Consider the following 17004-nt stretch of genomic DNA (forward strand, 5'->3'; position numbering starts at 1 on the left):
AAAAATGTATGATTGTAGAAATGAACATTAACCAAGGTTAACAAATGCTGTAAAAGTTTCGCTCATGGTAATAGTTCATGTTAACTAATGTGTTAGCTGTTAAAATACACAACCTTATTGTAAAGTTTTACCAAACTTTGATTCCATTGACAGGGAATGACAATTACAATGTAAAAAAAAAGCTATCATTTAAATATTAACTTGACACTTCTATAGCTGAAGATATATAATATATTCAAATGTAAATGATCTAAAAAAATTAAACATCTCAAGATAAATATGATGTACTATACTATACAAAACAACCCGCTAGTTATGTAATAATTAAATCCATCGGTAGGTCAAAGGACACCAAACCAAGGGAGAAAAAAAAAAGTTATTATGCAGAGTCATTCTGACTTTCAGTTGGAATGATTGACGTACAAAGTAATGAATGTAAAAAATTATTGTAATTTGTGGCAAATGCAAACAAGCAGGTCTGTACAACTAATTTTGACAATCAGAATTGATTGTCAAAGGAATGCGTTTGCATCTAGAATTTGAAGAAAACTTCAAACATTACTAAGAAGTCTTTTAATTAATTCATTCATCAAGTCATGACACCAGCAATGTGCTTGAACTGTGACAAACGTACTGCTGACATGAGAGATTACACTTCTTGTTTCTCCATGAAAACACATGACAGGCTGAATATAAACTGCACTTTTACCTTACTGAAAAGATTACAAAATCAAGAACTCTTAAATGAAGAATCAACATGTACTTTAACAAAACAACACAACTGAGAAATAATCTTTATTGGCATTTTAATCACAACATAATTTACAAATCATTTAAAATCAGTGTCTTGACATCCTAAACGGCCCAAACTCCTTTCAGACCGAATGGGGAACCAGAGTAATGTGAAATGGAGTTCATGTAATGCGTAATACTTCAGTGTGAACATTTGTGAACCGCTGGCAGGCATTCAAAATAAGAATCCTGAAAAAAAAACACATAGTATTTAAAATTTCATTAACAACTTAGAAGATTCCCTGCAGTTCCACTTCTGATGCAAGCAGGAGTAAAGCCCTTAATCGTGCCAACAATTTCACAGTTCCCAGTCCATTCAGTTGTTTCTAGTTTGGTACCAATAGCATATTTATGAAGTTATGTCTGCGTAATCTTGTTCATCCAAAGTAAAACGGGGGAGAAAAATCATCCAGAAGACCACAATAAATAACCCTCATGACGTTAGTCCAACTAACGAAAGAAAAAGGTTACTATCTCTTTCTACCCGCTCAAACTGGTCGGTGAAGGTCAGAAGCTTCAGTCAAAATGCTGTGTTCTACTAATAAAAAAACAAACACGTCATCAGTGTTTCTGTCTTGATTTCGAGTAACAATATCTAAATATCCACAAAATATAAAATAAAATATATAACGCAAAGTTTAGTTCTTAAGTCAACAAAAAGTTCTTAGGTTAACAAAAAAGTGAAGCTATTTGCCAATATGGTAAGAAAAGTAAACTTACTTGAAAATTAAGCTTATTTTTACTCAAAATCAAGACAAAAATGATTACAAGTTATTCAATTATTTTCCTGTTAGTAACAGTTTAATATACAGTATGATATAAAATACTGATGACAATTTAGTGGTTTAAGGAAAACATGTTTGCGTTATACAGTAAGTATGTCATATTAGGTCAAAAAAGGTACGATAAGGATGCGCAAGTCATTACATGTGGAAATAAAATGGCAAGCATTTGTTTGTAAACCTTTAGTATCTATATCTTTATGACATTAGAGATGACTTCCACACACTAGACTTTGGATCAGGTGACCTCATAATCAAAGCCACATGGATGTCTACACCTTCCTATCTGGCCAAAGGGCGGATTATTAGAGTAGTCTGGAAACAATACAGGCAATGGAAAATCGTATCATTTAAGGACAACAAGGAAGGTCTAACCACAAGATGGCCGAGTCGTACAGGTGTGCAATCGTTCGATTCACGTGCCCTGGAGTAAGATCAAAAGCACAGATCTAAAGTAAATCCAGACGGTTAATTCCTAATCAGAACAATGAACACAATTCAAACCATCGCCAATTAAAAAAATAAATAAAATTGCAGCGCAGTTTAATCCCTCATTCTGTAATAACATAAAACAACTGTCGTACAAAAAAGCATCAAATCAAGAAAAGAAAAGCAAGTCAAACCAAGAAAAGCAACATTCGACCATAACTACCTCTTCATGTTCTGCTAAAACGTCCACAAAGGCTCTGAGGAGTCTGTCATTTTGAGCTCTCTGCAAAGTTTGTATCATCACTGCACATTCATGTTGGCCCTCTGCTGACCATGACTTCAAACTGCACGTCCAACTAAACAACCTCACTATTTGAATGGAGTTTAATAAAGAAAGCAAAGACAGACAACAAGCAAAACAAAAGTGAAAATAACCATTCTACCCACCTCTTTTTTCATTGCATCATTCAAGGGAACCGAATAAAGCAAAAGCAAAGTTCCTGTATCATTCACATACCTTCAGACAGTCCCATTATCAAAAAAAGTCTCTTACAAAACAGCTTTGGTCCAAGAGGGGGTGTCAACATCCAAACATAAGGTAAAACTCTCAAATGTGCAAAAGAAAGTAACAGGTTTTGAAAAAAGAAAGGAGAGGGAAATTGAGGTGAAAGTAAAAGACATGGGGGAAAAAACCTGTAGTGTGAATGGAAAGTTAAATAAAAAACAAGTAAAGATGTGGGAGGTGTGAGGCAGTCGGTGAGATCTCTTAGTCCCGTGAATGAAAGGTCACTTTAACACAAGAGTGGCTTCGGTGCCATCTTCCTTCTTCAGGTAGAGGCCGTGCGTCAGGTGATGTTCTCGACGCAGGTAGGCATAGAAATAATCTGAGACCAGGAGGATCTGTGGTGGCATAAACACACATGGCATTGGTTCATGTAGTCTGTAAACTTTACAGTGAACTTTCATAGTACTCACTAAATGAACTTTCAGTTTCGTTATGAGTTCAAACTATGACAAATATGTGTTGAAAAGGTAATTTATAGAGGAAACCACATGCTTTAACTTCCTAGACGTTGGGTGCACTTGCCTCATGTGTACTGCGTGCAGCCAGCAGTCCTGGTTAACCTAATACAGGACTGTTTAGCTGAAACTAATACAAGCTAATGAATTATGAAACCTCGTTGCTACAGCGATTTTTCCACTCACAATATGTTAGTCAAGTAGCTTTAAACACTATCGTGTCCAAAGTTTTCAATAATCAAATGCTAGGAGTGGATAGCTATATTTGCGGTTAACCTTTATTTTACAATTTTTTTTGTTTGTTATGCATTTCAAATAGGCCCTTCTTTCATCTTTCTTGCAACCTGACACCAGGTTTTGTGTACTACTTCCACAAGTACAGGAAAATATATGGCATGACAGACTTCTGCCATGGTCTAATTAGCATAGAAACTGACTCTCTTTTGAGGCTAAGAGCTATAAGAATTTTTTTTTTTGTTACCTTAAAGGATAATTCCGGTATTTAGCACTTTGAGTCTCTTTTCTGGTTTGTTTTGGATGAACTAGAGTGGTGGGAACAGACATTTTGACGATAGGTCCTGTATCGACTTTTTGACTCGTTTAGAATCGCCTTTGACCGCTTCAGAGTGGCTGGCTATGGGCATGTACAAACATGTCCTTAAAACAACCCTTAACGTTCGTTTTCAAAATTGTGCAACTCGCCGAGTGGTTAGTGGTGTTCGTTGATGTTCCAAAACATAATACAGTTTCTGTCGTGTTTTATTTTCTGTGGAGGACTCATTGCTGGTTGATATTACTGCGCTTCAGACTCAAATATCGAGCGGAAGTTTATACGCGGTTGTGAGGTATCTGAAAAAATAGTTCCACTATAGCAAATAACACGGATTGAAATCATACATTGCGCCGATATATTTGTTTTTAATTATCAACGAACACCAGTAACCACTCGGTGAGTTGCAGTTTTGAAAACGAACGTTAAGGGTTGTTTTAAGGACATGTTCGTGCATGCCCGTAGCCAGCCACTCTGAAGCGGTCAAAGGCGATTCTAAAAGAGTCAAAAAGTCGAGACAGGACCCATCGTCGTAATTTCTGTGTCCACCACTCTAGTTCATCCAAAACAAACTAGAAAATAGACTCAAAGTGCTAAATACCAGAATTATCCTTTAAAGTAGGGGTGACCAATCCTGTTCCTGGAGATCTACCTTCCTGCAAAGCTCAGCTCCAACCCTGATCCAAACACAACTGAAGCAGCTCATTAAGATCTTCAGGAGCTCTTGATAATTACAGACATGTGCGTTTGATCAGTGTTAGATCTGAACTCTGCAGGGAGGAAGATTTCCAGGAACAGAATTGGGCACCCCTGATTTATGCCTACTACAGACTGTGTGATTTCGGCAATCCTATAAGATCATTACAAATCACATTGTACGACACGGATCTAATAAACTTGGGTACGACATGAATGTAGACTGTTTGATGATGACACCTACTGAATCTACGACACAAGTTAGTATAGAAGAATAACATGTGCTACTGGTTAACAAATAGAGCAAGATGAATCATGCTTTGGCAATTGTGGTTTTTATGTGTGTTGAAAAAAAGAAGAGGAAGCGAAAGAGGAAAATATGGCTAGGGAAAAGAGGCCAACTTGGTACGCCAATTTTGTAAATGGAGCTTGAGGTTTTAAGTTTTAAGTTTTAGTGCCATGTCGCGTTGATCAATACGCCATTTCATGTTGCATTTTTACTGGCTAGCCAGTAGATGTCGGTCATAGCAGAAAACACACTGTAAGATGATCATGCTACATTTCTGACACTGTCAGAAAATTATTACACACTTTGGTCTCAAGACTGTGACAACGGCCATCTTTGAACCTCTCTCTCTGTATGACGTAGGACCAGCAAGACCACAGAAATCATCCACGATTGGTGATCTTTTGTCTGGGACAGCCCAAAATTCTACAGTGTGTACTGGGCATGAAAGACTTGTTGATTAACATATCAATATTGTTTTTAGGAGTCAAGATGGGACCCTTTACCTGTCCAAAGTTGAAGAGCAACGTGATGGCGTAGTAGAAATTAGAGTTGGCACTGCCAGCGTATATCCACAGATGCCAGAGTACAGGAAAGAGCGCTGAGCACGCCAACAGCACACATGACACCAGAAAGATGTTTCTCAAAACTGAGATAGAGAAAGAAAAAAACACCCATTTCTACAATTTAATATATGCATCTGATTTCATTAAAAAGCTAGCTGGCAGATTTGAACTAGCTCCACTTGCACAAAAACAATCTGTGAAGCTCAGCAGAATTTAATAACTGTCATTCAAAGTTTGTCTGCCAATACAAGTCATGAACTCTTAAAAAGTTTCTTTATTGGCATCAGTGGTTTTGTGAGGAAACTCTAACATCCATGTAAGCTTTCCATTACACAAACGGTTCTTTATAGATGAAAAAGGTTCTGTAGAATTTTTAAATGTTCTTCACATAAAAAAAAAAAACATGCTTAACATGGAAAAACATGGTTAGTTTAAGACTGAAATGTTCTTTAAATCACTGTGAAAACCCCCTTTTAGAACATAAAAGATTTTTTTTAACTCAAAATAATCTACAAAATCGCTGCAGAAAATGTGAAAATAGTACACACATTCTTTGTAAAGGTGCTTTGGAAAAGTGCTAAATGTATGACACAGTATTAAATATATACTCCACATTTTATTAATTCACAGACAAAAACCCACACAAAAGAAATTACATTAAATAAAGTATACTTTTGCACAATCTACACTACTGTTCAAAAGTTTGAGGTCGGCAAGAAGTATCTTAAAGGGATACTCCACTTTTTTTGGAAATAGGCTCATTTTACAACTCCCCCAGAGTTAAACAGTTGAGTTTTACCGTTTTCGAATCCATTCAGGCGATCTCCGGGTCTGGGGGTCCAACTTTTAGCATAGCTTAGCATAATGAATTGAACCGGACAAGACCATTAGCATCTCTCTCAAAAAAATGAACAAAGAGTTTCGATATTTTTCCTATTTAAAACTTGACTCTTCTGTAGTTACATCGTGTACTAAGACCGACGGAAAATGAAAAGTTGCGATTTTCTAGGCTGATATGGCTAGGAACTATACTCTCATTCCTGCGTAATAATCAAGAAACTTTGCTGCAGTACCATGAGTGAAGCAGGCGTAATGATATGAAATATGACGCAGCACCTGATAATAGTCCCCAGCTCAGTAGCCTATTATCAGGCGGCATGTGCTGTGTCCTATCATTACGCCTGCTGGGACCCCCCAGACCCGGAGATTGGCTGAATGGATTCGAAAACGGTAAAACTCAACTGTTTAACTCTGGGGGAGTTGTAAAATGAGCCTATTTCCAAAAAAAGTGGAGTATCCCTTTAAGCCTTGTTCAGACTGTCAGTCCAAATCTGATTTTTATCAAATCATATTTATCAAGTGTAAACAGCAACAATCACAAAAATCATATGGAATGCAATTTTTACAAATCCGTTTTGAGCTACATACATATGTGGTTTGAAATCCAATTCAAATCGCATTTCTGGAAATCCGTTTCAGTCTGACTGCTCTGATCGGATTTTGCGTGGTTTATGTTATTTTATTATATATTATGTTATTTGTTATACGCAAACATGTCCAATGTTGTTATAAGAAACACGCTGAAAGTTGCTGCAGAAATAAGGTAGTGTTGTTGCAAAGTGTCGGTCGAGCAGAAAATTACAGTATTACAGGTTTTGAAATCGGCGGAGACGACGGCATGGAATAAAGCTGGCTGCATATTGTCCTGTTGCAAATAAGACAACATCTGTATTGCAAACCGCTCTACGTTGCTGTTGTTGTTTTTGTTGTGTGCCAACCAATGCAACACCATTGACATAGTATGAAGATATTATGGAAAACAAAAGAGTGCGAAAGAGAAAGAACGAAAGGGACACAAATCAGATCTGAACAGTTGCGATACACAGCGTGGACAGTAAATCATTTTGATCAGATTCCAAATGGATACTGTGAATGAATTTTAATTAATCAACTTTAATTAATCAACTAACATTTGTTTTTCTTGCAGGAATAACATTCATATGCTTTTAATGTTTCCAAACTCTTTGGGGAAAAACTTGTGACTTTGAGTATGTGTCTATAGGTAAAAATAACATAGTTTTGGGAAGTTAAACTAGACAGTCTGTTAGAACAAATGAAGTCATCATTAAAACCTTGTGATAAGTAATCACAAGATCAGAGTTTGCTTTACCTAGTAACAGAGGGGTTTGCATATGAAGAACCAACCAAATAGTGGGGAAATTATATAATGCAGCCTGACATTTATGCCATACCTCTATACTATAAAAACTGTGGTATATGTGTTTTACGGTGGGATTCTCAATGGAATTTATCTGAGATCCTCCGGCCTTGTTTCTTGGGAGAGATTCCCTGAGAACTGCTCGGGAAGATCTCCCGGCCGTGATTAAAGCATTTAAAGGACAATTGCAGGTCTGTTTGTCGATTTATTCCTGCGCAGGAAGCTAGTTTAGGGAAGCAAGTTAGTTAGAAACTCGGCCAGTTGTCGACTGAAGATGCAAGAGCCAGAGAGTTAAGGTATTGGTGTCGAGTGAAGACGCCAGAGATATTAAGATCAGTTGGGTGTCGAGTGCAGACGCCCCAGGTAGTTAGGTTTAGGGAAAATATCCACGACAATACACAAATAATCGGATTTGGACTGACAGTGTGAACACAGCCTTATGCTCACCAAAGGTGCATTTACTTGAACAAAATACAGTAAAAACGTTGATATTGTGAAATATTATTACAACTTACAAAAATAACTGTTTTCTATTATATTATATTATATTTGAAAATATTTCCGACTAACTGATAACTCATTTAATAATCAAATTTTTGCAATTAAATGCTCTCTAGAATGAGTCCAACTAGCAATACCAAGAATCAGACGGTTTATGTTTATGATGTAATTGACGAGTGACCTTTTATTGTTAAAAAAGAACAACGCCTTTTGATATGCCCAAATTTCCTGTTTCATTAGTAAACCTGTTAACATATTTAAATGAAAAGAGACTCACATCGGTAGAGGTGACTCCAGGCTGGCAAAAATGCCATGTAGAGGGCGACATCTCCCACGGTGGGGTACGACTTAAAGATGGAGATGATGGCAATCTGCATGAAGATGAGGAATACTGGATGCTCCCTGTTTGAATAAATGTTACCCATAAGCGTACTATACATGCTAAATGACTGCACTGCTTTATGCATAGCTCATGTTCAGCCATATGCAGGACCTACTTGAGTTTGACGGAAAGCGGGATGGTGTAAAAAAAGACATTGATCTGGAAGACGCAGATGAAAAAGAGACGGAAGTGCTCAAACATCTCTGCGAAGAAGTACCAGAAGAGTCCGATGTTTGGAGTGAGGTCTGGAACAGAAAATCTGTGGAAAACACACAAACACATACTGTAGATATCTGATAAGTATTTGGCTATAGTGCGATGTATGACTGCTGACTGACATGAATCCGTAGACAGAAGGGATGAAGTCCCAGGAGCCCAGGAGAAAGAAAGAGAGTGCAGTGATCACCACCAGACTGCCCACATATATGAACGCATACTGAAGAGTGAAGGACCAGAAGCTACTCCTCCTCAGGTTCACCGGGATATACAACCTCTGAAAGGGAGACACACAGAGAGAGGTTTCATTTTGGTCATCAGTGACTATGTTTACATGCACCCTCATATTGTGGCTATAAAAAGATTTAGGCAATATTAAAAGTAAACTTTACCTCATGTAAACACAACACTTCAATCAAATTGATGCAATTAAGCTCATAATCGTAGTAAAATATGTGGCGTATGCCCTTTGTAATCGCAATAAACAGGCATGTAAACACTTTAAATCGCATCTATATCCACTCAGACCACAGTGCGCATTTGCTTGTGACGTACACGGATGATATCGTCATGCGCAGATTCGTAAACATAACAGTAACGAGAAACCAGACTTCATTCGCCCCAATGGAAAGCATATTTACACTGTTTGAATCATTCCCTATGCCCTATATAGTGCACTACTATGACCATATAGAAAATAGTAAATGTGTGAACAAGTGACCGATTTCAGCCACAGCTTCAGCGTCTATTTATAGTTTATAGTGGGGCGGGACGCTTCAGATTCCATAGGACATTTGATTGGACAGAAAATCTGATAAGAAGCTTAAGTGCAGAGTGATGTCATCAAAATCATTGATCCATATTGGCGTAAGTGAGAGATGTGAGAAGTGAGAAGTTTTGAATGCGTATATCTTCTATATCTGATTTTGTCATTGTTTTGGAGCACACTAGCTTATACATAACAGTAAGGCTAACATATTCATACTAAAAACCAAAAAACTTCAATTCTGATTTCATGGGCACTTCAAGGCCTTACTCTGACTATTGGAAATCCCATTATAGGTGCACATGTAAACGTATTCAAAGTCATGTAAATGGTATCTGCACTAGTCTGAATTCTAACTCTCACCTGCAGGAGGAACAGAAGTGCAGGAGCAAACAGGGTCAGAGGATAGATGGATTGATATGTGGCCAAGGCCAACATTATCCCGCTCAACAAGGCACTACCTGAAAAAATAAAGACGACAACACCATACACAGTAAACCTGTACATCAATATACATAATGCCATGATCTATAAATAGTAGTTACTTATGACCTGCTGTCCATTTCTTAATAATTACACAAATCAAAGACTGTTGAAGCTGAATGTGTTTCAGATTGATGTGTGCTGATCTCTGTCATTCCAGAATAAGACTGGTGATGCTTCATAACCATTACAACTTCTTTGCATATTTGCATATTACCCACTACCATTCAAGAGTTTGGGGTCGCTAAGATGTTTTAAAAGAAATCTGTTATGCTCATCCAGGATGGATTTATTTGATTAAAAGTACAGTAAAAACAGTAATATTGTGAACTATTATTACAATTTAAAATAACTGATGGCAAAGCTGAATTTTCAGCATCATTACTTCAGTGTCACATGATCCTTCAGAAATCACAATAATATGCTGATTTGCTGCTCAAGAAACATTTCTTCTTATTATTATTAATGTTGAAAACAGTTGTTTCAGGGTTCTTGATGAATAGAAATTTAAAAAGAAGAGCATGTATTTCAAAATGAATTATTTTGTAACATTATAACGGTCCAGATTTACTAAACAGGGTTAGCGTGTGAGCGCAATTCCCAAAAAGCGTGATGGGTGTGGAAAGCTCTGCGAATGATCTACTGAAGACACGCAAATTAAAGAACACAGACGCAGCCGGATCATTTGGAGACATGCTTTTTTGGGTGGCGTTCTATCCTTGCTAAATAAAAGTATTCATTTCGTTGACCCCTGACTTTTGAACAATAGTGCAAAACATGCAAACAATGCTTGTACAGTGGCTCAGTGGCTCTATGATATCACGACGCAATGTCAAGACAAAGTCACAATACTCTGGACGTTTACATTTTAAGAAGTTTGTATCTTTAAGTGCATTAAGGAAACACTCACCTTTTAATGTACAGAGAATGAAGAGCGCAATAATGGCATTGTTCAGCCCACAAGTCGACTTTGCCACACAAGACAGGATTGTGAAGGGGTTCAACAGATAACTGGAAGACAATCAGTCAAATGAAAATGCATGCATTAGTTTTCTGGCTGAAAACATATTGTTGCTTTATAGTTTTGATTTAAAGCTTGATCAGAACTTACAACATGGCAACTTTGAGAGGGATGTAGAACATCTCCTTAGGAGATCGGAGGAGCTCCAAACAATCGACTGGATACCGGTCCGATTCCAAGGCATATTTCTGTTTTCTAAACTATAAAATACACCAAGATGAAAGATATTTTAATCTATCCAAAAATTAAAAATACAAAAAACGTAATAATAAAAACTAAACATAATAAATAGGCTCTAACTTCTGAAACATACACAAATATCAAGCTATAACTTACCACATTCTTGTTATAAGTCTGGATTGACAAATAAAGAGCCACTGCTGTGATTCCATCTGCTATCTGGTGACATAATGGTATTTACATAGAGTAAGTTTACATGTGTGAAGTTTGCACAAAAACACAAACACAGTAGGTCTATCATTGCATATTCAACATCTTGTTATGAGTTATGACATATTTTTACTCCAACCCCCTTTTTGTTTGAAATTTACAACCAACTGGAAAATATCACTGAAAATTGCATTGTAAATCACATTTGGGATGTAAGAAAACAGGAAAGACAAACAACAAAAATAAGGACTGACTTAGTGCTTACCATAAAAACAAGCTCTGCATAGTCGACCACAAAATGAAAGAGGTATATGATAAGGGGTGTCTGGAAGATATAATAACAAAAAAAAGCTGACATCTGACAATAGAATTGAAAATTTAAAGAAAATAGATCAAACACATAGACACTGATGTGTAATTCAAATAGAACTTACTTCGTGAAACACATCTCCTGAGTAAGGCGAGACCCCAAGATCCAACAAGGCAAGACCCTCCACAACTGTTTAATCCACAAATCAATCATATTTTGTATTAAACAAGTAAAACAAAGAATTTGAAGACCATTGCATGACCTTTAAAAATATATTTTACAATGACAGCACTGTCCTACAGTGTGACATGCTATAGCCTACTCCATCTAATACTATTTTACACAACAATTCTGGTATAATTATTGTACATACATATTATATTATACAAGAACAGCATGTATTATAATAATAATTAGAATATTTATACACCACAGAACTACCTAAATGAAAAATTGTCATATACATTTTTTAAAATAATCTTAATGTTGATTAAAGAAATAAAACAATTAGATTAAATTTAGATTTAAACGTACATTTATTTATAATTATAATAATAAATCAATAAATCACATGCAGGGAAGTGAAATAACTAATACTACTGTCAGGTGTAAGGTCAAAAATCACATCACTTCAATGTGGACTCCAGTTAATCAATATTTTCCACACTGTTTATATATAACATGGATGATGGTCACATGCAAAATCAAACTGAATAAAGCAATTTAAAAAAAAAAAAAAAAAGCAATCAATGCAATACAAAACATACTGTATAAGTGTAAATAGATATTAAGGTGGGTGGGTGCCACAACTAGCTGTGGAGTCCAAAATTGCACATTCCATTGATGCTGAACACTTGAGATGAGATATTACAGTAAACAATAACGTTATTAACAATAATTAACTTAAAAATACAGCATGGAAACGTGATGTGCAGTCAAAATCTTCAAAGCATGTCTTCATTTGACAGCTCAGCAATGAGGCTGCCATGCAAGAACAAATCATCAGTAATACAGCCTCCCCATACAGAAATATACACGAACAAACCTCGTTTCCACGCATTCAAAGGCGACACCACCTCGACCCTTTCTGAAATTAATTCTGCCAAACTGGATCGGAATAAAACGGCTCTTATTGTCACAGCCACTATCAGCAGAAATGTTAAAGGAGCCGCCATTTTTGTCGCGAGGAAGAAGCTGTCAGCGCGATGCACTCTGGGAAACGTAGTTCACCGCCACCTTCCTGTTTAAAGATTCATAAGGGAGAAAATGGAAGCTTCGTTAGTAGGACGGACCTGTAATGGAATTTATTCAAGTTCGTTAAATGATCATGGATCTAAGTTACAACTCTTTCCTGGAGTGAATTTTTCAGATTTCCATGATAGCTTTTGTGCACTCATTTAACACAGCACAACACAGTAAATAGAGTAGGCCTAAAACATGACTGTGTCCTACTTCAACCCATAATGTTATTCACTGGTCTGAGAGATTTATTTATTATCTGTACATTTGCAAAGGGCTACCATTGTCCAAACAACATACAAATATTAAGACTTTATGAATTGACTTTCACTATAGCCTACATAAAAAGCGTTACATTAATTCAAGACATGCGTATATAGTAGATACTACTATATACGTAGAGACTCATCTAAAAAAAATGAAATTAGCATGTTACATTTTCATATTTTCTCCTTCATTGTAATACATCTGACAAAAAATTTATCCAGCTGCTCAACAAACCATGTAACATTTGGTAAACATTTTAAACTGGTATAATTTTTGGTTTGTAGTAAAATATCTAAATGACTGGTTTGGACATTGCACGGTATACCGATAGGCTACTAGGCTACGTTAGCATAAGGCTTCAAAATACTGCCGATGCCACTGTTTTTGTATTGTCAATACAGTACCGTTAAGTGTATCTGCTGCAGTTACACTATTTAAACCGTTCATTTGTTGTTTATTGGTACCCAGACAGGTGGTACCCATTGACTTCCATAGTATTTTTTTTCCTACTATGGAAGTCAACGACTACCATCAACTGTCTGGCTACCAATCTTTAAAATATCTTATTTTGTGGTCAGCAGAAGTAAGAAACTCATGAAGGTTTGGAACAAATTGAAAGTGAGTAAGTAATGACGAAATTGTAATTTTTGGGTGAACTATCCCTATAAGAACATTGTATAAAAATGTGGTGCAGGATTTCTAACCGACCACAAGATGGCAGTGGATGAACACTCAATAGCCTACTAGATCCTGTTCATAAACCAACAAGGGCATTCGATGGTAAATGAGTCTCTTGTATTACCAAAGAACATGCCCGGACTACCCTTAAGCTTGTAAAACATTTTATTTTATTTTATTTTATATTCAATCCAACTTTTATGTCCCATTATGGTCTTACTGAACCTACCAAGGCAATGCTGCCCCAGAAAGAGCCCCATTACACAGGTCAAGAAACATTTATGGTTATGGATACAATGTCAAATTATAGAGAACCCATGTCAATAAGCTATAATATGACACATCAGCCAGTGAAGGCTAAATTGAGCTGATGGGAAGATGACTAGAGCGTGTGTCAGATGATTATTGAGTGTGTGTGTCATAAACCAGAGAATCAGGTAATTTAAAGATGTGACTATGAGCTTGATGCGCACAGGATTGTGGGGCTCTCAGCGGGGGAAGCGGCAAAGTTCAAGGTCAAGAGAGATGATGTTGGTCTGGGGATGTAATGAAATCAGGAGGAGAGCGCATTAAATCTTTCCCCCCAGACACACTACAGTCTGCCCCTGTTTCTCGCTCTGGGCAGGGCTGGAACGGGCCGGTGAGTGGATAAAGATTATCAAGCAACCGTGTTGACTGACACTGGCTCGCCCTTCTGAAGAGTGGCCAAAGCACCAGGCCAGGTAACAGCATGTGGAGAGAAGCTGAGCAGTGAGTCAGTAAGATGTGGATTGAGGATTAGAAAACAGAAAGTTCAGGATGAGAAGAGTGACCTTAGAAAGAGAAAGAAATAAGAAAGTGTGACTGAAATACATTTTTAATATCGCATGCTGAGCTACGTGTTCTGTTGAGATTCCCAGAGACCCAAATTAATCTATATTTCTCTTTCAAATATTTTAATATGCTCCTCTGAACTAATCAAAACTCAGCAGATAGATATCATTGAAGCTTTATTCCCCTTTTGATCCCTGAAGATAAGCATGCATCTTTTCAATTTTTTTTATCAAGAATTGTAATATTGCCTAATATTGTTTCTGTTTGTGCTCAAGAGGACCCTGAAACACATTGTACTAAGAAAAAAGATTTACGCAATTTGATTAATAGTAAAATTCCATCAAATTGAATTGAATGATCCTTTTAATTGAATAATTGAACAATCCTTATTCAATTAAAATATGTAAGGATTAATCAATTTAATTTTATGAAATTTTACTATGTATTACATTTTGTTGAGTTTAGGAATATACAATAAACAGATAAATTAATTTGCAGTTATTCATGTTTTAACAAATGATATTGGTTTATTGTTAACCAATAGCCAAATACATTGTAAAAAGGAATTGCTGAGAAAACGTAATAATTCAACTCAACCCGATGCATTCATTTAGGTTCCCTGAGAACAGGGAACTCGCACTGCGTCGATGACGCTATTGGGGAATGCCCTCCACGTGAACCGATGTCTGAAAAGCTATCCAATCACGGCAATCGATATTGACCGGTGACAGCCTATGGGCGCCTAGAGAACATGTCATCCTCTTTTCATCTTCAGGGACTGTTTTGTCTGATTTGCAATCACCTGAAAAAGGTAAGAACAATTATGGAACAAGTGAAATAAGCGTTTCAAGAAGTGTGTGGATCCGTGTCTCAGGTTTCTGACACCAGATTACACACACAACTTGTGCATTTACTGTTTGGGCTCAGAGCACGCACTATCAGCTCTTGAGGGATCTGATTGTGCAGAATGTGAGAGTTTTCCTCTAAGAAAACTCTGCTCTCGTCTGGCCCTCTTCTCGAGGGAAGAGGGACAGACATCTATGCCAGGCGATTCAGGTCCCGCTCGCGCTGAGGCAGAGCAGAGACTAGAATCGTGGGGTTTCAGAGGGAGCTCGCCGAGGAGTTTCAGAGAGTTGTTTATCTCTCATGCCCTTTGGAGGCTCGTGAGTTTGAGCTGCCGGATGAGGATGTGTTGTCACTAACATCCCCTGATCGGACAGCGAGTGCTCTGCTGGCAACCCAAGAAAGCAGGAAATGGCTGATGAGGGTGAAGAGGATTTACAACCCGTATCCTCACAGCCACCCTGCCCTGCGTATGATGAGTTGTAAGTGTTATGGAACGTGCTCACCATGGCTTTGCTGCTGCTGAGTGCGCAGGGGAAGAGACTGCTAGTGGCAGACTTTACGAACCGTTTCTTTCCAGCCATAACGCTCCAGCTCCCGTGAGCCTTCCATTCCTGCATGAGATTGAAAAGGCATGGAAGAACCCGTGTCCATCGGCATCAGCAAGCAAACTACGCTGATGTTAGGGGATGCGTGAACACGGGTACTTCAATTGACGAGAGGTTCGCGAAACTATCTCGCGGTTGGATAGGCATCGACACTAAGTGCTCTGGCCCTGCCTTTTAAACAAACATTGCGCTTAAAAGGCAGGGCATACGCGATGGCGGGTCTGGCTGGTGAGGCCTTGCACACAATGGCTGTGTTGCAAACATACCACTCTGATCTGCTGAAAGATTTGGACCAAGGTCAGGGTCTTTCCCCTGACGCAGTGAAAACAAGCTGCGCCGCACTGCAGATTAGCTCTCCTGGCCACCATACATTCAGCCGCCGCGATGGTGGCCAGGGAGAGGCATCTGTGGTTGAACTTGGATGTCATTGTGGAGAAAGAAAGCTTTCTTCTCAATGCACCAGTGTCACCTTCTGAACTTTTCGGCACCTCCGTTGAGATGGTGATTGGAAAGTTCAGAGAGGCGACGGCGCGCTCGGCTGCATTAAATCCTGCATAACACTGCGGTCCGAATCTGCACACTTCCTACACCCCAGGCGCTTCTTGCATCAGCCCTGAGGCTGGACCTGTGATGAGTGATTCCTTCAATTTGGAACCCTTCTGTAGGTCTGGCGTCAGGTTTGGTTGTAAGTGCGCTCTTTCAAGCTCTTTATGGTGATAGGCCTCCATTTTGTTTATGTTGTTTAGGCCATCGCTCTACGGGCAACAGGTTGAGCTCTGTAGGTCTCCTCCCTTTACAAGAGTTTTTTAGTAAGGTTGAACAGTAGACCTCGGTTCTCTGTTAGAAAGTATTAAGGGGTGTGTTAGGTAGGGTTTTTATAGGAGTAGAAATAGGGCCCTGAAGTTCCCATATATAGGTAGGCTATGCATACCCTTCCCATAGGCCTCCTCTGATTAGAGTCGTCAGGCTTATATAGTGTGTAGTGCCAATTTGTGGTAGTGAACAGGTTGGCCGTATTATACGGAAAATATCTAGTCAGGCCACCGTTCATCCGAGCATCAAACAGACATTTCAGCGTGAGATGGCTTCCTCCCTAGCAGGAGTTTTTCTACTGAGGCCACCGCTCTGTCAAGCTCCAGATATATAAC

At 38.1% G+C, this 17004-nt stretch overlaps 1 protein-coding gene across 1 annotated transcript; it reads right to left on the minus strand.

The window, feature by feature from the left end:
* Window positions 1-782: 782 nt before the first annotated feature.
* On the minus strand, window positions 783-12624 carry pigu (phosphatidylinositol glycan anchor biosynthesis, class U). Its single transcript, XM_084426629.1, has 12 exons — window positions 12454-12624; window positions 11533-11597; window positions 11364-11423; window positions 11045-11107; window positions 10799-10908; window positions 10598-10698; window positions 9568-9665; window positions 8561-8715; window positions 8338-8481; window positions 8118-8242; window positions 5062-5204; window positions 783-2903 (listed from the first exon to the last, which is right to left on the minus strand). Exons 1-12 carry the CDS (start codon window positions 12581-12583, stop codon window positions 2790-2792), a joined length of 1308 nt encoding a protein of 435 aa, XP_084282755.1. The 5' UTR covers window positions 12584-12624; the 3' UTR covers window positions 783-2789.
* Window positions 12625-17004: the final 4380 nt, after the last annotated feature.

Source organism: Rutilus rutilus, assembly GCF_951802725.1.
Source record: "Rutilus rutilus genome assembly, chromosome: 12".
NCBI lineage: Eukaryota > Metazoa > Chordata > Actinopteri > Cypriniformes > Leuciscidae > Rutilus > Rutilus rutilus.